Genomic DNA, 24,661 nt, shown 5'->3' with positions numbered 1-24,661 from the left:
TTTTTTCTTTTTACTATTAAAAATGCATCTGCTTTCTTTTTAAGTCAATGACAGAGTTTTTATTGATTTCAGTTAGAACAGGTCCCAGCTTGCCTCCAAGTATTACACTATAAAATGAATTGCTAAAGGATTACCAGTATAAAACCATTAGAAACCCAAACCGTTTCCTTTTAGCCATTATAACTGTAAATGCAAATCTCCATGCATCATTCTAAATAAATGTCTACTTCACAAAACTAATCCATATGCAGCTGACAGAACATGGAGTTTTACAGCAGATAACATTGTCTGTATACACCTATTATTCCCTCTGACAATATCCAGTTGTGAATATTACCCCCAGGGCTCTAACAACAGTTCAATGGTGCCTCAAATACTGCTGTGAATAAAGAAGCATCAATTAGTTTGTTAAGTTAAACCATCTATTTAAAGATGTTAGAAGAAGGTCAGTTACTGGTATACCAGGTTAAAGTGAACTTCCTGGTCCTTTTAAAAAATCTATTAATAATTTTAACAGTGAAGACTGTAAATAGTTTGTTTTCTATTTCTACTTAACAGACAGATTTCTTACTCCTGGTGAGGCTCTGTTTGATAGGTTGGACCAGATGATTTTTCAAGGTCCCTTCCAACCTGGGCTGTTGTAGGATTCCATTGCACAAGAAAGTGATGGGAAAAAGCTGCAGAAAACTTGACTGCAAAATTGCTTATCTGACAGAGCCAATCTGGGCAAAGAGGATACTGAAACATTTTAGTTCTATTTTTTTTTAAATGTGGTTTGGATTTAAATGTCAATTTAAAAAGAAAGATATAGCAAGTTTTTCACGGCCAGATAAGCCTCTCAAAACCTTCATTAGAGCACTGTTTACTTTGGTAACTGTCAAGGCAGCTGGAAGCAGCTCTCTCCCATCCCTTAACTTTTTGCCTGTATCATTCATAATTGTGTAATTTTCTAAAAGGCACCAACAAAAACATTTTTAAGCAGCAGAAATAATTCAGTAAGGGATAAACTTATTGCAGAACTATAGGGAACCAAGCCTGAGAAACTCAAATGGCCACGACAACCTCAGGGTAAGGGAAAAGGAGTCATGCAGCCAGGCTGAGGAGTTTCTCCACGGCTGCCAGAATAGCTTGGTGGTGACAATGGTCTTATGTCTCTCCTTCCTTTCTGTGGTCCAAACCAGTGAAAATGCCTTACGGTGTGGCTTCTGGTTCTTCCCAGCTCTCACCCTGGAACAGCAGCATGCAAAGGCCTCCGCAGCAGGCTGCACACAGGAGGACCAGCCACACAGTCAACCGTCCTAACTAGCACACTGCAGTCCCCATAAGTTTAGCTGCTGGGAGCCATTTAACAACCACACCAGAAGTAACAAAATGTTCTTCTCCCCCCTCTGTAGCATCGCACTTACTTCATTCTTTTAATCTGGCGGAAGAATCAAAAACCAGAACTTGTCTCCCCAGTAGTCACACAATTAATCTCTGAGAATATTTGTTAAATAAATCCTGTTGCACAGAAGTCTCCGATTCTGACTGTGCTGCTAAGGATTTGGCTGCAAGCTAGACATGTTTACTTATCACTTTGGAAAGAGAACCTGCAAATTCACTGACCTTATGTACGTTCCATGGTATGTAAACAATCCCCCAATTCATGTCTAAGCACCATTTCTGCTGACAGTCATTTGGTGTATAAAATTGAGGCTCAGACAGCCAGCAAAACACCTTATAATGTAACATCATAATTTTAAAAATTGACTGAGAAAAGACTAGAAGAGAACCAAAGCTGGAAGAGAGTCGTGCATTCATTCAGAAAGCACCAATCTCAGCTTGCTTCTCCAGCTGTGAAACAGCAACTCCAGGGTTTCACCACCAACAGCTCAGCCATGCACGCACAGCATGTCACCATCTCAGTCTGAGCTAGCTCCACTCAGGAGTCAGCATCCTAGAAGCTCATCAGTCACCTTCTGCATCATCCTTCAGGCTCTACCTAAAATCTCTTGGGTATGAGAAGTTTTTGAAGTAGATGATGCTGCTCCACTAAGCTGAAGGACATTGCTGGTGTCTTCACAGAAAAGATACAAACGCAAGGTTTTCACAAATTGTATGGATTAAAGCTGAATAGACTATCAATGTTTTGGAGTCTGCAGCAAAAAAATCAACAGACTCTCAGCTTTACCCGTTACCCCTTCCCCCCGTCTGAGCAGGTACAGCAAGAGCCTTTGCTAACCACTAGCAGTACTACCGTGCAATGTCTTCACTCCCTGTGTAAGCAGCTACCAACTTGAGGAGGCAGCCAAACCTGCACGTTTGGCTCAGGATAAACTCGGAATAAACCACCAGAAGTGTTTTACAAGAAACTAATTTTGAGGCCACAAAGCACAGCTTCATAAAAATAACACAGCTATGTCTACGTTACAGGGCCTGGCCCTGTCACTTGGCCTGCAGCAGTACTGAGACACCATCTATGAGTCCCAGAAGTGGCATTTGTTTCCTTTCTACTGGCAGCTCACTTACAAGTACACTGCCTTTTTGCCAACTCTTCTATGCAAGCAATAACTTTAGGCAGCTCATTACAGCAAGATTCATGAGAGCTTAACTGTATTGCTCCTAATCCATCCAGATTTACCCACACATATCTACACACCACAGTTCAGTGCAATTGGCTGCAGTTAGCAGTGTCGGCAGGGGCAGAATCACGTTCTGTGCAGATTTCTATCACCCCTTTGCAAGGGCTCATTGCCCTGGCACTGACCGCAGGGAACATGACATGACGTATCCAAATGTGCGGTGGGATGCCTGAACAGAACAGGAGGTTAATGGCTATAGGAAAGCTGTTTCATGGCTTTGGAAGAAGAAAAAGGAAAATCATGAGACTATTTCTGCTCTTGATGCAGGTTTGACTGTTCAGTAGTTTTTAGGAAGCTGTGGAAGAGAGGGAAACATTAAATATTATCTGTGGACTGTAAAATTCCACTGAGTTTTACTAGTGTAAAAATGCAAGCATGTTCCAAACTAATTCAAAAAGCAGATGTGAGGAGTGAGGGAGGAGGAAAAAAAAGATGAGAACATTAACTTTTTTACCCTAAACAAAATAGTCTTTTTCATTTCACATGAGGATAACTTAAATCAGTTAAACAGGAATACATTATGCAGAAACCTTGTTTTCTGTTTGCTCATCTTTTAAAATTTGTTCAAAATAATGCCACTATTTATGTTTAGACAGAAATTAACTTAGACTAACTCATTTGCCTTGATCCTTGTATTTCCCAATTTCACCTTCTGTCTGGCATAGCCCAACAAGACTAGGATGTACTCAGCTGACTACTGGAAAAACATGGAACTCTCACATGGAAATAAAATAATCAATCACTAAATAATTACCAAAGTTACTCTTAAAAATTATTAAATTTTAAAAAAGGAAACATATACCATGATTTTTTTTTTTTTCCCCACTAAATTGTTCAGCCTGTTTATACAACAGAGCACAAAGCTTTCTTCTTTGGAGAATTTGGATCTGTGGCCTTGAAGCCATCAAGCTCCAAAAATCAATGCTACAACCTGACCTGTACTGTTTATGTACATCAATCAAAAGTGTATTTTCTTCCAGGCACAATGCAGACCCAGAAAAACACTGACTCTCTGAACATGCAGGTGCTTTCAAATACACTTTGACAATTTAGGGTGGAATATTTTAAGTCTTAACCACTCCCCTTGCAAGTCAACACAAGTGAAAGATGGGTGCTAATTTCTTAGTTGCTGCAGCTGGCAGCCACATACATTAACTGAGGATACCACCTCAGTGAACATTGAAAGTGTGCTTTTAGTGCAATGCAAGATTTTTGTCATTCACCATTACTGTTGAGTAGAAATAAAGGGGCTCACAGGCTGATCTCATCAGCTGAAGTTTGCTCTCAATTGATTGCATTTTCAGCTGCTCTGTTACCAAAGTTTCCCACCCTATTTGTGCTAGCAAAGAATCGAGCAGGTAAGGGCATGGTTTCAGCATTTCTTTATTTTACATCTTCCATGGGCTTCTCATCTCTCATATTCTTTTGTCAGACTGACACGATATATGTAGTCCTCTAGTATCATTAAGACTTAAGACTTTAGTTACTAAACAGCAGCAGTTATTCTAGATGTTACTACAGCAAAGTCCACCCTCAAGTAGTTCACTACTACTGTCATATGAGAGTTGGCAAGTGAGCACTCCTCAGCCTCTTCAGAGCAAGGTGGCTTAGCATATAATATGGAACAATTTTTAAAATTATGAGCTCTTGATAAGATCCCAGTAGCGCTAAAAAAATAAAACTCGTCCAAAAACTCTACACCATTAAAAACAGAACGAAAAAAGAATAATTTTCAATAGACTATGTGAATTAACAACTAAAGTGGCCCAAATTGTCACACAATGCATGTCACTCATCTTTCTTTAAAGAACAAGAGCACTAGTTATACATCTCAGAATATATTCTTCTCACTGAAGCTAGTTTTAAAATAGATTGATCTTGCCCTGATAGATTGGATTCTGTCTTTGCACTAATGTGGGTTGTTTAGTGCTCCTGCTGCAAAGTCTCTTTGGCACACCCTCAAGTGCCAATCTCATGCCCAATGTCCTTCACAGGCAGCAAGACTTAGGAGTCCAGCCACCCAGTGACTCAACGACTGAATCTTCAACTGCCCATTTCACCTTCACTTACAGACTTTTCCAAACATACTTTTCCAGCAAAAGGCCTGCTAGTGATGAGAGCTCTGCTTTGCTAGTTATGCTGTCCAGGCACAACCTAGCAGTAAAGCAAGGAACCACAGTCCTAGAAAAGGAACATCTTAACCACAGACACTTTTAAACAGCATAAGCAGTTCAGATCTGAAGAAAACACACTTCTGAATGCTACCCCCTTCAGTGGGACTTCACCGCCCCATGCAAGTCTCAGGCCTTGGAACAGCACGTGATAATGGAATAGCTTCTCTTCCTCAAAGAGCAGTCTCTTTAGAAGGCAGCCTCTGCCTACCTGCCTTCTGCTTCTGCACATCTTCTCAAGAACTTTCTCATTCCAGCCATGAGGCTTCCACAGCCAGCTGCCTGAGAAACCAGAGCAGTTGTCCAGCCCATAGCACAGTCATTTCTAAGACGAAAGCACAGGTATAAGAACTGATGGCTGTGCTACAACTACTCAGAGCTACTCATTTATGCCTTAGTTCTTGCATCCAAAAAGAAGGCTCAAAACCACAGCAAAAACATGCAGTTCTTAATGGCATTCACAAACCAACATGAAATTCCTACATACATTAATAGTCAGGCTAACTTTCTGGAACACTAATGCCAAGGAACAAGAACCATAAGTGCATGACTAACTCTTTAAACAACAGTCTGTTGTGCAGGATCAAGGAACCATCTGTTTTTATGAACCGCCCACTGGTATAGTCATGGTGAAGACTGCCACTGCATGGACTTCAGGAGAGATTCAGTCTTTCTGTGAAGCTTTTGTTCAGGTGTCTGCAGTACAAAATGGCATCCAAATTATTAAGACTGTATCGCTCAGGTTTAAATCAGTAGTTCTGCCAAAGTCTATCTTTGTTGCCAGAGGCAAATCTTCAGGGCCTCACTCAGAAAAACACTTAAGCATATGTGAAAATTGTATCAAAATCAACAGAATATATACAAAAAAAGTCTTAAGTGTTTTGCTTAACTACAGACAGTTTGTTTGTGCCCAAGGTCTCCAGACTGTGAAGGAGGTGGTGTTTCCCATCTCCCATCCTTTCTTTATCACTACAGTAAGAGCTGCATATTCTGGGCAGGATTATTTATCATCATATGAAGATAGAGATACTGTACCAGTAGAAGTCCAACTGTAAAGACGTTAATACAAATGTTATGGATTCATTTCTGGTATGATTATGTGGACCAAGACCCCAGTGTACCAGCTAAACTATATAAACACAGATAGAACTGTCCAAACATCTAACCTTAATAATAAACCCAATTTAACTAACAGAGTAACCTAGATGAAATTCCAGATGTCACTCACACATGGTAAATTAAAATACTCTGTAACAAAGTTCAGAGTACACTTCTACAAAACTAGCGTAATGTCGGGAAATATAAACAAAAACAGGAAAAATTTAATTCATCTCATTCTCCAGTGTCACATCTCGCATTTACTAAGCTTTTTCAAACATGTTATGTTGCTGATTAACAGTAATGCCTTAAGGCACAACCTTTTTCCTTTTTCTGATCTTGGGAGTTAGAAACTGCTTTGAAATGTCACTGTGCCATACAATTCTTACTCAATGATATCGTCAGAGAGCACCCTATAATTTAAAACACCACACTTCTAATTGACAAAATAGAGTCAAGTAGAAAAAGCATGATGAATTCAGATCCTACCCTGAGTACAATGAAACTTCAAACAGTGCTGAAAGAATGAAAAACAGCTGAGCTAATAAAAAACAGACCCTGCTTAAACAATCTTTCATCAAGTAAATTTCACCTACATTGTTACTCTTGGAATTTGGGAAAGTAGGAGGAGCCAGCAAGGTCTGAAGAGGAGATATGAAAGGATATTTGCAAAATATGTAATATTTAGCAAAATAAGAAAGCAGACAACCAAAGCCAGGCTCTGACCTCAGTTGTACTGGTGTAAATCCAAACTAACATCACTGACTGTAATGGAATTACTTTGGATTTACTCCATGTTAACTGAGATCAAAACCTGTTCAAGGAGACAGAATATCGAAGTGGAAAATATGGCTTTTATATCTACACAAAGGGACATTTCATTGCAAGTAACTAAGAAACTGTTTAATGCTATGTAGCTACAACACAAAAGGTGAGGTGGACTTGAGTCATTACATAAATATCCACAGCCAAAATTTCTCAAGTTTGAAAGGTTTTATGCCCTTCAAATCTGCCTCTAAACAAGCTTTATGCAAATTAAAGAGCTAATTCAAAACATGCTTCACTTATTTAGGGCTTTTCTTATTTGCTCGTTTCATCTCAAACCATACTCTTTACAAAATAAGACATCCCCATGAAGTAAGCATGAAACAGCATCTCTTAAGTTGCTTCCCTTATACCCTTTACAGAACCAAATTCATCCTCTCACACCACTTGCTAAGCTAGAGGTCCATCTGTGTAAGCTACCACACACCTCTACACTGTGGAGTATTTCTGTGCCTTCCCTCTAAAAGAAAAAAAACATGGGTACATATCAGTATAGGTGGCTATGCTGAACCACCAGGACTTAAAAGATTTGCTTGAAGAGATAAAATTGCCAAATTCTTTGAAACACAGTTTAGTCAACACGCATTATTTTTATCTTCATATACCACGGTTCACTTTAGGTAGCAGAATGATACTCAATTACACACACTTTGAAGGGTGGGGAAAGGGCTGAGTTTTTACAGTAATGACATGATCTCTACTTTTCACACCCTAGGCATGAGCAACAACAATAATATTTAGAACAAAGCAGCCGCATTTTTTTCTCCCATTGTCAGCATTCACAGAGACTGTCTAGATCTGCACACACACAGATCCTGTGTAACTCAATCTTTCCAGTTCAATTCAGTTCATTAGCGCTAGGGACGCTCATTCCCTTCCCACTGCAGTTATGCCAGCCAAACAAACTGCCAGCCCTGCTCTCCAGAACCATCCTAACACAACTCATCACCTCCTCCACTGGGCAGAAAAGGGGTTCATGCACACCCTTTTTAAACAAGCTAGTGAGCTTGAAGAATTTCAGCAGTCTCTGCTAACCTGGACCATTTTGGAGTGAACCTGGAACTGCAAAGCAGCACTTATGGCTGGGGATAAGAAAAGGCCATAATCTCAAAGAAGAGGGAAGCAGATAACAGCACAGAGCAGTAATTTTTTCATCAGATACAGCTACACCTTTAACAAAAAGGTATGCCCACAGATTCAGTCAAAATTTCAGAGAACAAAATATCAGAGTCTGTTGGTCCAATTCAGACCCAGATCAAACTCTAGAAACATACTCGCTCACACGGCCAATATGCAAAGTGAGAACAATACGTGTCCTTGCTACCACCCTCATTCATGCTAAGGCAAACATCAGCCATTAAACACACTGAAAGCAGCAAGAGAAAGATTTCTCCATCATCTCCTGCACAAACCTATTTGTGGCTAACACAGCACTTCTTTCACAGCAAGAATATGCTGCCTTTAGCAGCAACACATTTCATCACCAGGATCCAGTCTGTATATGCGAAAGATACCAGACTGCCAAGAAATCTTGAGATAAAGGAGGGGAGTGCTGAGAAGGGACACTGAACCTCTGAGGGAAAAGGGTCCATGGAAATTTTGAGGAAGGGATGGGCTGAAGGCAGAGACGAAGATAAAAAGATGTGGGAGTCTGACAGATTAGGAAAGAAAGGAAAACAAGGAGTAAACTTTTCAGGGACAAATAAGTGATTTGTGGGTTTGTGGTTAACACAGAGGACTGACTCAGGAGTAAGTCACACGAATTCTCTGTGCTTTGATTCAGCTTATGTAAAATTTAGAAGAGGAAGACATGACCAAAACAAAACAAACAAAAATCCACTCATCTGAAATGCTGTAAAACAAGATGTAAGTTTAAGGTTTACTTAACTGTTGTTAAATCAGGAGGCAGCAATCCTGGACATGTACCACTGCCTAAGCAACATATTGTGTTCTCCAAATGCTGTAGGAAAGCAGTCAAAATGTTATCCCAACCAGTGCACACCATGTCTTGCTTCAGCAGTCTACCAGCAGCGACACTGGGGCTTGGCTTTGCCTGTGCCGCTTGGTGGGGGCTAGCAGTACTTCCAGCACTCAGAGTCTGGTAAAAGACAGTAAGTGTGTGCACAGTGACGCTAAAGATCTCTAATTAAAGCCACACTACTATTGTGTTGGTGCTGTACAAGCTAAGTAACATAAAATGGAAAAGAAGTGCCACAATGCAAAGTGATTTGCCCAAAGATTGGCAGCAATCAGTCTCTCTACCTGGGTGCTCCAGCTATTGCTCTTTTACCTAAAACCATGTGCTTGCCTAATCATTTCACCCATTTACAGCCTAAAAAACTACCTCTGACACAGTAGCTGTAAAGTCACAATCTTGAGGATTTTAGTAAACAGAAGTATAAATTCAAACGGGGGCATAAAAGAAACCACAGTATTCCTAGCTGGTCTAAGGCAGAGGACTTCATTTTTCCTGCACAACTTTCCTCCTCTTCTTCTGTTCCTCAATGAACTGCAAGTGCAAAAGCATGCTAGTTCAGTGAACTAACTAAGACCTCACTAACTAAACAAAAAGCTCTGTCCTTTGGAAGACAGGCTCAGACATACCATTGTGCAGCTTAGGAGAACTCAGGAAATGTTTCAGTGATATTCAGCATCCCCAGAGAGACTTAACCAGCTCATGAAAATACACTGGTGTCCAAAGCATGAAAATTACAATGGCTTCCTGCTTACACCCCCACCCCCCCAGGCTATGAATCTAATTTAAACAAGATGGCAGGAATCCAGCAGTAACCTATAGTCGTAGATTAGAGCTGCTATCCTGAGCAAACAGACCAGACATTTGGGACTATAGCAACACAAGACATTCCTTCATTTTCATTTAACTATGCAAACCCACCCCCACTCACTCCACTTCAGCAGTTTTTCCAGTCTGAAAACCTGGGGTCCCATTCTGCTTTTGGTTACACCTCATTGCAGAACAAGCTCTACTAGTTGTAATTTATCCTATAGTTATAAAGTTGATACTCAGAATTTGGCTCTACCATGTATCAGGCTATATGAAACTGTCTTTTAAAGCTGTCTTCGTATTTTGTAGTCCTATGGCTGGGAAAAAACAGCAGAGGAAGGACACATTACAGCTCCCGTGAAAACACTGAATCACTGAAATACAGAGCTAAAGCTCACTCCCTCTCAATTGCAATTCTGCAACAGGCTCTGTGCCATGAGGGGGCCAGCTGTCTTCTGTAAGAGCCGATTCATGCAGTCACCTTGAAAGAATAATTTAAAATTCTCTCTGCACAACACTCATACATCCAAGTTTATTTTGGGACACCCATTATGTTATACACAGGCTCTGAACACTTATGTGGTTGATTCATTGTACCTAATACCACACACTAACGGTTGTATTACCAAAAGCATATGGTAAGGAAGCCACTATTCCAGAGCAAACACATGAAACTGCTAATAGGGATACATTACTGAAAATAAATTCAACACTTTCAATTATCTTTCATTGCATGTGATGTATGCAGCTTGTTGGCTTGGTGTCTGGGAACATGTCATTTTCAAATATGTATATATTTTACCAGTAATGCTTTGCAGACTGAAATCTGCAGCTAAGCATATTTTAGGAAAAGGGCTACAACTTGAGCAGAGCTAGAAAACTGCACACAGTCTCTGCAAAGAGAAGTACCAAGGATGCCAAAGAAAACCAAGATGGAAGAGTACATGGGATATGTTAACTTATTGTTCTGTATCTTCATAGATACACACAGCCTGTTTACATCTGTAATACACATTAACAATGTGCATCACAGCCCCTCTTTGTGGCTTATCCCCACAGAGATTATCAGCCTCATAGCTGCCAGTATTACTCCTTTAGCTTACACAGAACAGTCTCTGCTGAACACCCAAGGTCCAAACCCTGCTGACAACCTGCGGTAAGGGCAAATGAGATGTAAGATGTTCTGCTTAGCCACATCATTAGGCATCCACCAAAACCCTCTGCAAAGCAGACTCACAGAAGCCCCTCAGCTTATGCTGGAGCTGCCTGCACAGGCTGCCTCTGAGCATTACTCAGTTTTAGTAAGTTTCAAAATGCCCTACCAGGGGAAGTTCTTCAGCAGGACTGAAGGTCTGGGGTCAGATCAGAACCAGAGAGGACATCACAGTGTGGGCACAACCTATTACCCCATGTGAGCTGGGCTCATCTGAGCCCTCAAGTATCTATATGGTAGGATGAAAAACAGTATGAAACAAATCTCGGGGACTATTATTTGGACAGTCAGCCCCAGATCAGGAAAAAGTTAGAAAGCAGAAAGCCTATCACTTGACTTCATACCTCCTAAATTCAGGGCTTCAACTGAACTAACCTTTGCTCCCTGTGCAGCTAGCAAAAGCAAATGAGACCTCCAAAGAGTATTTAAAAATTCACAGGTGATGAATTGCTCCATAAAGGTGCCAGTTTCTTTTTGTGAATTACAAAAAGAACCTTTGGGTAGCTAGTCTCTCAGCTGAGGTTCTCCAGTTGAGTACCTGAAGTGAAATGGGATTAATCCAGTCTTCAGTGTCATGACATAACATGACCCCATTCAAGTGCTTCAGGAACATGAAGTCATTGTGCTTCTCCTCTGGCAAAAACAGGGAAAAAGCTCAGCTCACATCTACAGTTACCAAGAATAGTTGCACATGTTCTTCAAAAGGCAATGAGAAGTTTAACCATAGACCACAAGGGGATATGCGTGACCTAAACCTCTCTGATCCCACTTAAAAATATAACATTGCAAACTATCCCTATACAAAATGCAAATCTTGGGCCCAGAGTTCACCCAAAAACAACTGCATAGCATGAATTCGTAACAGGCATAACTGAAGGATCTCGTAAATCAAATCTGAGCGCAACACACCTAAAAGAAGAAATACTGAACACTGGCAATAGTTATAAAAAATGAATTATATTCAACAATGTAATTGAGGGGTAAAACACATTTTCTCTGGCAGTAGTAAAGAAAGCATATGAAGCAGCCAGCCCAGAGCACATTTCATTAAATCCATCCTATTTCTTCTTACAAAACAGTTGATTATCAAGGCATGGTGAGCTGATCAAGTAACACCATCAGTCTCTTTCAACAGAGAAATTGTTTTGCCATTTGCAAACTGAAAAACATATGTTCTCAATATTTTCTCTGATGTATGCATCTCCTTCAAAACCGAAGTCCACAGCATATGCCAAAATTCAAATCATTGATTGGAAAATATATACCAACTGGCATCTGAGGGCTTTCTCTGTCTAAAGGATGCCTCCTGTCATTCCTCAGGCCACATTCAAAATCCATTAACTAAATGAAATATCTACTCCTTTTCTGTACTCCTTAACCCATCTTATCAAGATCCTCAACTGACTGAATTGAATCCACTCTAGTATAAATTCCAAGCAGCCTCCAATACACACACAAAAAGTGTAAAGCACAAGTCAGAAAAAGACTAGAGACACATACCTCAGGTCCACACAGCATAATGGAAATAGCTCTGAGGTTCCTAACAAGTTGGTACAGCAGGATGAAGAATGTCACAGACACATAAAGCACTGACCCAATATAAACTCATTTTGCTCACCGTTGGTTAAGAAAAGTTAAAGAGCAATTTGTACCAGCAAATGGAGTCCCATCAGTCCATACCTCCCTACACAGGACAAGTATTGTTCACCACCCTGCAGTTCACACACAGCCCAGCTCTGTATCACGTGATACAGAGCTTTCAAAAGGCATGTGAACATGTCCTCATGCCTGATCCAGATCAAGTTGGTATTGCCAGATGGTAGTAAGGAGCAAGGATTAAGGATCACAGTCTCAGTTTCAGCAGTCTTCAGTTCTTGGTTTGTTGGGGTTGTTTGGTTTTTTTCCTTCATTCTCCTCTGAGAACTCAAGCTGCTCTCTTCAGTAAAGGCATTCGCTATTAATTCCCCACCACAGAAGGCATTGGTTTTCATCATTATCTTCTAGCATTGCTGCTTTAAAAGAGCAAGGTTGGCATTTCAAGAGGCAAACATTCTCTGGTTGGCCTCCTTGTCAACTTACCTCTGTATATTTCACTGACAGTTCATCTTGCAATGAACACTATTGCCTCAGTTAAAGTGAGATAAAGATGTATATAATATTTATCCCTCTTCATTCATTTAATTACTGTGCATTCTCAGAAAAATGACTGCTTTCTCCAGATAAGAAAGAGACAGAATATATCAATCTCAGGGAGGGACAGCTTAGTCATAGGTTAAAAGCACTTGAGGATCTGCATCTAATTTTATAAATCATTACAAATTTGATTTGTGGGCATTTAAACCAATTCAGTAGATGCATACATCATCAGAAGTTTCTCTTTTCTTTCCATACCATAGAGCTCCCATCAAGAGTCATAGCCAACATGGCCTACTGTTAAACAATTATTGCCATGAATAGGATTAACTTGGCTTCCATACATGACTGTGTGGAAACACAGGCTCCCGCAACTTTTGAGAAATAAATGGAAAATGGGGAGAAGAGGGGAAGGAGAATGGAGAAAGGCAGAAGACTAAAATTCAGCTCTTACACTGTTGGTATCTACCTTCTCCCCGCTGCTCCCAGTTCTCAGACATTGCTAACTTAGATGAGAGCAACTACCATTCCCTGCTTCACAAGGAGGAGAAGGCACAGTCACCAGCTGCCCATGCAAGCAGAAAATCCAGCTTCAACAGATCCTCCTTCCACACAGTGTTTCAGAGGGATTAAGCCATATTCACTGCTTGGGTAATTCAGGACATGGTGAAATACACTGTACAGCCACTTCTTATCTGGGGCAAGGGTTCACTGGTTTTTCAGTTTAACTAGCACCAGCTTGATCACTTTCTAATCTGGTTCAGTATTGTGTGATATTTACTTTGAGATGAATCGGCAAATAGTTGAAGTAGCAGAAATAATGGGGCAGCAACCTCTAATGGAAAGGCAGGGACAAATCTTTTTGTGCAGAAGTACAGCAGCTGAAAGACCAACCAGACCTTCATACTGTCACTGTGTGGATTTGTGCTGCTCTTTAAATGTGTATTTTGTGATGTACACCTACACTTCTACACTGATGTCCCCAAGAACAGTGACAAGTGGCTTCTCAACAGGTTCAGTTCACTGCAGATGATCTAAAGACACAACCGTATCTGGAATGGAAGTTACAGAAGCTACACACCACCCTTCCGTTCTCAACAAGGTGTGTGATCCTCCAGCAAAGTCTGCATTTTGCTATCTAATAGTCTTCAGAAAATACAATAGTAATACATGATATGCAGGAAAACCTACTATACTGGGAAGTGAAAGAGTTTTTCAGGTGCATGGGAGGATAATAGTACAGTAAAGATTCTAAGGCAACTGATAGAAAGCTCAAAACAACTGTATTTGGGAGTGAATTTAAAACTCTGTACAATTGTTTGCTACATTGTTGCATACCTAATGGTTGAGTTTGCAATGGCACTGTAATAGTGACTGCTATTTGGGACACAACAGGGGAAGTACCCTCTATGTGAACTCCAGAAGCGATAGAGAACAGGCGTATGCTGCTAAACAGCAAGCCTCATTTGCTAAACGACATCAGTAATAATTATTGGGACAGAGTAACATTGGGATGCATTACTAATGAGCTACAGAGCTTTTCATGTAATTGTCACCACTTGGATCTGGGGATAGCAAAGCAAAATAGAACAAGTAGCTTCTGTGTAAGTTCAGTAGGCAACAGTTTCAAAAGTAACACGAAAAATAATTCATAATGCAAAGCAGAAGAGAATGACATATTTGAGGCATTACCACTTTTTTTCCTAAGGAAAAAACAATCTCCAGTGTATCTTCAAGTAAAAACAGGGATAAAAATCCTTTCCCTTGCAAAAAAAGATACAAGAATTGGGGGGAAAATTACCATTGTGCATACCTTCAGGGCTGGACAGGCAGAGTTATGACAGCAGAAAAATAAGTTGTAAGTGATGGTCTAGTAGGCTTTTGGATGATGTCGCAAGATTTTGGCTGTCTCACAGATCTTGGAGCTTCTGGCACTAGCAATACTGTCTTCTGTAATCTATATAAACAGCTACTTTTAGAGGGACCCCATATAAATCCTTCCAGAGGACCAAGAAAACAGCCATGTAATCACATAAAATTGATTTTATAGATATCACAACATCTCTGTTAAGGATGACAAAAAAGTTTCAAAACACTTATTTCACATACAGTCAGTATGGTTATCATAGAAGTCTCAACAGAGATAGAAAATATCTGTAGGTGCTTTAGACTTTATCCTTATCAACTCAGAGTTGGTCGCTATTATACAGTATTTGTGATTGTCATTCAACTGATAACTGTAACAATAAAATTCAGTAGTAGTAGTAGCAGTAGTAGTAACAACAATAAAGAGGCAGTATTTAAGCCTTAAGGAAACAGAGTATTTCCTGCTGAAATTGTCAACAGTGAAATAATAAGTAATAGTAACACTTCAACAGTTATAGCACAAAGGGCAGATCTAACAGTTATTATGCCCAGTTCTGGTTATCATTTGTCTTCAGGCATACCAAGACAGCACTGAACAGTTGTAAATTTACATTGTGTCTCCTAAAACATGAAAGACAGACTCAAAACTTGGATATGCACTCATTATTGCTGTCACTATATATCTAAGGAAGTCCAAAATAAATCATACCCAAAAAAACTTACACAACCTTGAGTTTTTCAGACAGGATTTTCAGAAATTTCTGAGGCCACCAAAGAGCACTACTCAAAGATCAGCTGTGACAACTTTAACCTGATATTCTGTGATGCATTGGTAGAGCTACTGCACCAGAACAGGGAGATCCGACTTGTTAAATTAGCACATTTTTTTTGCCCCACTTTGGATTTCAGGAATAATATGAAACCCACTCAACGCTCAAAATAAGAAAACTATTTGAATTAAGTGGAGAGAATAATTTTCTTTGCCTCTGGCCTTACTCTTTTACCAACCAGAATTGGGGCAACTCTTTTCTTTCCTTCCTATAAAAACTATGGGATTTTTATAAGTTCCCAGTGTTTGCAAAACATTTCCCCACAGGAACTTCATTGGCAAGCGGTTTATTCCTCCTTGCCAACCTAATAATTTGTCTATTTCAAATATTAGACAGTTTTCAAACACTTCTATGTACTGAGGAAGGTGAGGAAACCCACTGAATGTGGACAGGAAGAGCTACTGCCCAAAGACAGGCAGACCTTCCTGGAATCCACCAAGTCCTCAGTTCCTGATGGGCAGAGATTCCCATTTCCATCTCACTGTGTGGTTTGCAGAATACAACAAATTGATGAGACGTCTGCCCAGGATACACGCACACAGCAGCAACCCACTGAATCTTTCTCTTAAGCAAAAGATACACTGTAAAACACCAGCAATATCCCTCCCCCGCCTCTTCTCTAACCCCTCTAGTTCCATCACAGTGTACTCAAAACTCAAAAACCACTGTATTACACCCACACAGTGCTAAATGTCACCCACTAAGGAAGTTTATACCCCACCACAGCATGGCTTATAACAGACCAACCTCCAATAAGTGCTGTTACTTACCCACAAATGCAATGACACCAACAGGTCTACATGACCCCCAGAATGAGAACTGCAAGGGAATGGCACACCGCAGGACTCCTAGACTTTTCTTATGCCGCACCCATCCCTTGTACGAACGCCACTTCTGTGGTGCTAGCAAACTCAAGGTTCCAGTACAAAATACCGTACTTCCTTTAAACTTGTCCTCCCTGCTTTGAAAACAACTGCCATACAGTTTCTCCACAGCCATGTTCCTGTTCTTTAGTAAAACTAATACCAAGTCTTGAAGCATTTCTTCCCCCACCCAAAGGAAGCCGAGGGAATCCTGAAGCCAATGACCTTCAGGCTATACCAGAAGGACCATTCAACTTCTCCCGAATGGGAAAAGGTTTCAGACAACTGATTTATATACATTCAGCCTTTGCCTGAAAAGTTTAATAGACACCCATAAATCTGAGAGTAAAGCCTGTGGCCAAAGGCCTCAAGTGACGGAAGAATGCAAAAGGGGAAGTGCAGGGCAACATGTTGGAGAAAAGCTGTCAGAAGAGTCTGATGTAAGAAACCTGCTGGGCAGCAAAGAGGCAGTGATACTGTTTACCTGTAGATACAGAAATGACAAAGTGGTGGCTTATATTGGGAAGGCTGGCTATGCAGCCTCTGCAGTTGAATTAAAACCAGGAAGAATTTCAGCTGAGCAGGGGTGGAAGTTTTATTGCTACACTCAAAGGACTATTTATTCTTCATCACTCACAAGCGTCTTTTTCAAGGCAGAAGTTAACATGTAAAGGAAAGCTTATACTTCTCCATTTCAGCACACAGCTTTCCATCTCCCTTTATTATCCATTTGTATAACCACAATACTTTTTATATCAGGAAGTAAGAAAATTTTTAATTCCATTAATAGCCTAATTTAATTTTTTTACGCTCGTCCTCTGGAAAAAAACATTATTTCTTCTTCATTATAATTTCTAAAACAACCTATCAAACCTGCAAAAACCAAAGTTCTCAGACCTTTCATATGACCTTCTGAACTTGTTCCAAGCTAGTATGTGGCTCAGCAGCCTAACCATTGTTATGGATATAGCACTGCAAGTCCATTAAATAAAGGAGACCCCAGGTTATTAAGTTAAATGTAATTATGTGCCTTTACTCCGTGATATAATTAGAGCTTTACTCCCCAAAAAAGAGGATTGGGATCAAGGAAAAAAAATAAAATATTGTATTTCTAGTTCTCCATTTACTGTGTGACCCTAGGTGGATGACTGAAGTTCAATACCATTTTCCCATCTGAACAAAGTAGTATTAACGTCTTCCCTTTTCTCACATAGGCAATATGTTGCTGATCTGATTTGTAAGAAAAAGGGTTAGGAGATGCTTATATCAGAGATTTGTAGACATGCAGAGTATTAACAGGCAAACATCATCCTGTGCACTAGGGAGTCCAGAGGTTATATATTCCCTTCATTTTTCTTGTAATTAATATTATTGGAGTTTGGTCTATAAAATAATCATTCACACTAAAAGAATGCTGGATTAAATCACACGGAGTCAAAGTTATTACTGGTATAATTCCATTAGCTTTACAGAAAAATACTAGGGATTAATTTGTCCTCTTAAGCTTATTTTCCATTCCAAAATTCCTTAATGGCATAAAGGAAAAATAAAAAAGCTGGCCACAGACATTAAATAAAGACATTTTGAGTCCAATGCCGTTTCCACAGGATACAATGGGAGTTAGGAGATCAGGAGCCACAATACACAACAACAAAAGCATTTGCTGATCTTAACCCTTACCTCCAATTCAAAATTTTCCTGTGCCAACTCTTCTTAATTTGGGACTTTTTTCCCCTCCAGTTTTTCCATTGAACACAAGTCTGGCAAGAGATTTCTTTGTCAACAGCCTTTTCACTATCTACAAAACTTCTGTGATCATCTTTAGGCATTGAAAAACCACAATAGAAAAATTCCTGTAATCTGTTAAAGCATTGGACATGCTTACACATGAAGTAGAATCCAAAACAAAAGGCTTTTTCAAAATGGAGATCTCAGCATACCACCAGATGGTACAGCCGTATCAGAATGCGAAACCCATTACAAATTTTTTCTGTAGGCCATAACTATATGCCAAAAACCTCAGGTTTGTTACTAAAAAATATACACATTTTAATTATTACTGTTTTACCAAAACATCATAGTCTGAGCAAAATACCATTGCAATAGTCATAACACTACATTTAAATCTACCAAAGGCCACAATGTGTTGGCATATCACAATGCAGCATTAATATGCAGCACTTTGGTAACAATGTGGTCCAGTAGAATATGAGAGGATTTTTAAATAACTAAAATTATAAATAATTCAGCTGTACCTTGTGTGACGTCAAGTACCCTTCCAAGACAGATTCTTGTATGGTTTTGTTGAATACACTCTCCTTGTCAAGAGCTCTTTCTTTGTGGTACTTAGAAAGCACTTGAGCTGTTTCACTAACCAGTACGAATCAAGCAGTGCTGCAAAGTGAATGACTGGGGCACTGTTCAGCATACACTGTGCAACATAAATTAAGAAAACAATGGAGTTAAAAGCCAAATCCATACCAACTTTAAATTGTAATTACCTATCAATAAAGAGTGTATCTGGATTAGGACAGCTTTATACAAAGGGAAGCTCCTTGGATTCGAGGTCCAACTGTTGCACTCCTTGTAGAGTCCCATTTGCCTCATGGACCACAGTACCCCACAAAAACATCATGAAAGTCTGTCTGTGGGGCAGCTACATAGAAAGTTCTTTTTTGAAGAAAAATTATCAGTTGAGCAAATACCCAGACAACTTGGGGGGGGGGGGGAAATCTCATCAATTTAGTTGAGCAGTCTTCAGACAGAACAACACTAGGTAAACAAATTGGACAGTCTGAAATACAAGCCAAGCAATATTTTTTATTAGGTTTTTGAGAAAAGTTACTTCTCTATAGATTCAAAAAAGATGTTGAACTGGTCACAGCAGTATTTCTGGCATTTCTTTTCAAGTGCCTAGGCTTGGTCATCATCAGATGTAAAATACCAGATTACCAGCAGTCTGAACTGCTACATCCACAAAATTCAAGACACTGGACTGTGAAGGGTCCTTCTAACTCAAAGAAGGACACACAGAAATACTTTTCAGAAACTAAGACAAAATTATGTTTAAAATTATACATTCTCCACTTTCAAACAGCTTTATGACCTCACAAATTATCCATCACACTAAAAAGTAAGGCCCCCTCTGGCTGTGCAAGGAAGTTGGACTTCCATATAAAGACACGTAACAGGATACACCAATATATGTTTGCCTGCAGTTCTTTGTTGTATAGGTCAGCTCTCTGCAGGTTTAAGTTTCAGTTACTCTACTGAATGAAATCTAACATTTGCCAAGGAAAGGGATCTCCCGTGGAAAGAGAGGGAATGGGGGAAGAGGCAAGGAAGCAAAAAGTCTGTGAGGGGGAAAAATGTGAATCAGAGGAAGGTGGCAGCAGATTTGTTGCTGGTGAGGTATGTACAGAGCAAGAAGGTGGTTGTACAGTAAAGCATGATTAAAAGAATCAGTCTAACAGAAGCAGAGATCCTGGAGAGCCAATGGAAGCAAGAAGGTCAGGGAGATGGGAGAAAAGGAATGAAAAGGTGAAAACGTGCAGAAGAAAAACTGAATGAGGAAGAGAAAACATGTGGGATGAGAAAGAAGAAACTAACTATTGAAACAAAGAATTTGAAAGCAGCCCGTGATGAAAGCTAAGTGTTGGAACTACTTGTGATACAAAACCTGGAACTTCTTTCTACCAAGGACGCACAGGAACAGAGGACCATCCACACAAACCTGCAAACTAAAAGTGCACCACGCAAGATCATCTTCTTGCTCCCATGTTTGGTATAGATACCCAAGCCCTCTAAAAAAAGAGAACTACCAATACTTGCAGTGAATCACTTTGGTGAGCAGAAAGGGAAGATGTATAAAGTGTGGTTATGGAGACAAAATAAACCCAAGACATTCCCAGCCCAACACGTTGATTTTCTGCCCCATCCAAGGAGAAAGAGCTCCAAGGAAAACTACCATCTTGATTCTCTAAAAGGATGTTAGAGTTCTAGGCTCTACACTTGACCAAAATCTTTTCCTTCTTGCTTACTTCTGTGGCATGATGCTTTTTAAGTCCCATATATGTCTGTTCCATAAAATAACAAAAAGATAAAGAGGGGAAAAAAAAGAAAGTGACACCAAAGGTGAAAACAGTAAGGTACATAAACAGACCCTTTTGTGATAGGACACTCTGATACCACAATGATGGACTCCCTATAAGGAAAAAAAAATAGAGAACCTATACAAGCTTATAGATAACAAAACAGCAAAATTTGCACAGACAAGTTTTTCTCTAGTTTTCCAAGCATTTGGTTTAAGGTATTTATAACAGTAGCAAACATGTATCTTGTAAGCAGAAGTATCTATGACTGACAGGAAATAGAAGGGGTGTCTTTTCATGTGATGACAACCCTGCAAAAATTGAACTCTTAAGAATTGACTTCTGAAATATCATATTCTGAGATATTCCATGGGAACTAGAACCAGAAAGGTCATTTTCAAGGGCTTTTTCCCACTCTTTGATTCTTTAAAGAGTTTTTACTGCATAGTACAGCACACATTACCAGCCTGGGGCACCCTGTTCCTATTTCCTCTTCAAGTCACCAGAGGATATTTGACAAGGAAAGAGTAAGAAAGCCAGAGAAAAGGGACGGGACAGGAATCGAAAACAGATGCTGAAAGAGAAGAACACATGATGTACAGCAGAAAGAAAAAAAAAAAAGGTAAAACGAGGGAAAGAAAGAAGAACCCAAACCAAAAAACACATCATGTAAAGCTCCTGGATCATTTCAGTGCAAGTTTCTCAATGTAAACATGGGACAAGACTGGAGGAAAAGTGCAACTGTATTATGTACGTTCATAAGTGTATTCACATAGAAGGGCACTGAAAAAAAACTTGGTAGCTTTGTTACTAGTATGTCTGCTCTCTACTAGGACAGGTCACTGAAGCCGCTTCAGCTCGTGTTAGAATTATTAAGAGGAGTACTTGATGCCCTAACGCACTTAGTGTCAGCTTCACTTTATCCTGAAGGCTTTTGGAAGGTCTGCTGGTATCTATCTGCACGGAGACAGGCAGGGGGTCCGGAAAACTTTACTGGCTCCTGGCAAGTTACCGCAGCGGAGAGACTCGTGTGGCAGGCACGGCCGAGATGCGACAGAAATACTTACGCTCCAGGCCCCTGGAAGCGCAGGAAACCCAACCTTCCACAAAAGCCAGTCCTGAGCAGGACCTCCTCTGCTCTCCTTCCCGGGCTCCCTGCCTTTCCTTCCCGCCCCCGAGCCCACCTGGCGTGCGCCGCGCTCCTTGCTTCGGCTGGCGGGGGAGCCCCCGTGCCCCTGACCCTGCCCGGACCCCGCCCGCGCCCTCAGGGGAGAAACCCCTACCTGGGTCGTGGAAAGGCACCAAGGCGAAGTTGTAAAGCGGCCTCTTGGGTCTTTTTAGCGACGTTTCCAGGATCTTGGATGCCCCCTCAACAACCTGCACCAGGTCGTCATACATGGAGCCGGTCACATCAAACACGAAGGCCAGGGTGGAGGCTCCCTCCGGCACCGCCTCGCCGCCGGGCTCGGGCGCAGCGCGGGGGCACAGAGCGAGCAGCAGCACGGCGCCCAGACCCGCTCCCCACGCTCCGCTGCCCCCGCAGAAAACCATTTTCCCCGGCAGCCTGCGCGGCGGCCGAGAAAGGCGCTCGCGACGCGACGCCCGCAGGAGCGCAGAAACCGGCGCCCACCCGCTCCCCTCCGCGCGGAGGGCAGGAAGCGCCGCAGCTTTTGTCTGCGCGCGACCGCGGCCCCGCTCCGCCTTTCTTATCGGGCACGGCTGGGGCAGCGCCGCCCCGAGGGAGAAGGCTGAGCCCCGTCCATGCCGCGGGGTGCGGGAGCTGCTGCCGGCACGGCTAGGGCTGGAGTTGCCTCAGGAGCCCCGGCTGCGGACTGAGGCGGCGCCCGCCCCGGCCCCGCCCCCCGTGGCCCGCCGCGGCCCCTGCCCTCACCTCAGGGCCCCCTCCCGCCGCGGCCATTAGCGGGGCGGGCCGGGGCCGGGGCCGCCCCTCACACCTGGCCCCTTGCTGCCTCCTCGGCCTCGGCCCCGGCCCCGGCCCCGGCGGCCGCCGCCGAGCCCCGCGGGAGAGCCTCCCTGGCGGGAACGGGGCGCCGGCGGGTGCGGTAGAGACCTGCCCGTCACGGAGCGGGGTCTGCGCCCCCACCTGCCGGGGCAGTGAGAACGGCGGTGCTGACCCGAGCTCATCCCTAGGAAGACAGAGGAGCGTATTTATTCTTTTATTATTATAAACGCTTGATACGAGACTGAAATCGCTCCTCCGTGCACTGCTGCCCCGGTTCTCCCCTCGCTTCGGTTACGCTTCCACAAGTGCTACCCGAAACCCAGAGGCTGGACCTCCCGAGGTCCCTTCCAGCCTCGGTTCTCCTCAGCTTCTATGTATGTATTCTTACAGTGACTATTAAAGTGCGTTGTAAAGACCCCAAGATGTGATTGCAACCACGGCTCCAGGCACTGACAGTCTCTGGTGCAAGACAAAGGCTGGGCAAGGAAGAAAAGAAAGGGGCCAGAGTGGTGGTTTAGCCCTGCTCAGGCGGTGGAAGAGATTAAAGGAGAGATATATAGATATATAGATATATATTTCAGAGCTCCTTAGTTGTTTAAGGATGCAGCCACCTCTCAGCAGGCACCTTTTGAACACCCGGTGGCTGACCCAACGCCACATGAAAGGTCTTGGGGGAGAGCCAGGAGCCGAATCCCCATTGCCCCTGCTCACCTCAGTGCTGCTATCACAAGCCTCCCTTCCCATCAGCTGCACCAGGTGCTGAGGGGAGCAACAGGACATCATTTTAAACACCAAGTGGGAGGGAAATCACATCCTTTGTTATCAGTGGGACTAGTGAGGTGGATGAGGCGCACAGCATTTGGTGCAGCTCGGGAAGGTAGACCACGAAGCAGAATTTACCTCATTAGTTTCCCTCCTTATTTTACTAATCTTAAAATTGGTGCTAAAACTGCACACTCAAAACCATCATATTGTGACTGGAAAATTAATCATGTAGAAACATTGCTTATCCTAATCAAGTTATAAGCCTGGAACTGAATTATAAAAAACAGATGTTTACATTCTTTCTCCCCTTCAGCACTGATGTCATGAGAAGGAAGCACATAACCAGAGCTGTGCAAAGCATTCGCAATAAAACCCCAAACCATGGAAAACTTGCCTCATCTGTAACTCTGCTAGCAGAAAACTCAGACCAGGTTTGTCAAAAATATTCACAAATCTTGTAAGTAGAGATGCATTCAAGCCATAAAATAGGAATATGTATTTTGAACACCCTAGAGACTGGCAGCACTTGGATTTAAGGATTTCCTTCAGTCCTTTATGAAGATGAATTCCTGTTACATTTTTCCTCACAAAGCAAGCCATCATGTTCTTTCTGTCTTAAATTATTTCTCATTTAAATGTAAACAAGCTAGAGCAAACCTAGTGTCTTCTATGAAAAAATAACCCTCTAGGACACATACAGCTGCATCTCTAAAAAAATGTCATTTAACATGGGGTTTAAGGTACAAGATAAAGAAAAACCTTTATTTGGTAACAGTGGAAACTGATATTTATTTTGGTTGCCTAACACTTTCCACTATAAAATATCCTTGAAGCTTGGAAGCTCGAACACTATTATTCACAGCAGGCCTTTGAAATTTGCAGGAAGAAAGCCCTGAAGCAAGAGGAAGGATTTTTTTTTTCCTTCTATAATGAAATTAGTTTCATAGTTTGCCAAAGAATCATCTATTGAAAAAAAAAAATCCCTATGTTCCTTCTGACATGCTCCACAGTAAGGTTTTGACAGCATGCCAGAATAATAACTAAGCACAAACACTCCGAGGTCAGGCCCATGCCACTGTTGAAGCACACTGTAGCACAAACACCTGGAGATTATCAGGACGGGGGGGCCGGGGACAGGGGGAGGGATGGCAGCCAGGTCAGGGTACACCCAGGGGAAGAGGTCCCCCACCTCCCCACAGACCTGGCTTTGCCACAGCAGGCTGCCACCTTCACGATTTCCAATAGAGTCTCAGTGTCTCTTTTGCATGCACAGTAATTATAGTTGTCTTGGACACTTACTTTCTAATTTTGAGCATTTCTAACTTAACCTTGATATCCTTTTCATGCCCATTCTGGGGCTGGAATTTGACATTTGTTTATGCAATTTGGTAGCACAGGAGAATTCAACAGATGTGGTCTTGCCCTTCCCACCATACT

The 24,661-nt window shown here is 41.7% G+C and overlaps 1 protein-coding gene across 1 annotated transcript in view; it reads right to left on the bottom strand.

Annotated features, from left to right (window-relative positions):
* The window catches only part of HMCN1 (hemicentin 1), a 211,653-nt gene extending 189,606 nt beyond the window's left edge, over window positions 1–22,047 (bottom strand). Inside the window, exon 1 of the mRNA XM_052801508.1 lies at window positions 21,780–22,047. Within this exon, the coding sequence (XP_052657468.1) occupies window positions 21,780–22,047 (268 nt within the window). The remainder of the gene's footprint in view (window positions 1–21,779) is intronic.
* Between the last annotated feature and the right edge of the window lie 2,614 nt (window positions 22,048–24,661).

Source organism: Harpia harpyja, chromosome 11 (genome assembly GCF_026419915.1).
Source record: "Harpia harpyja isolate bHarHar1 chromosome 11, bHarHar1 primary haplotype, whole genome shotgun sequence".
NCBI lineage: Eukaryota > Metazoa > Chordata > Aves > Accipitriformes > Accipitridae > Harpia > Harpia harpyja.
Note: the sequence above shows the minus strand (reverse complement) of the source record. Positions and strands in the feature narration are given on the sequence as shown.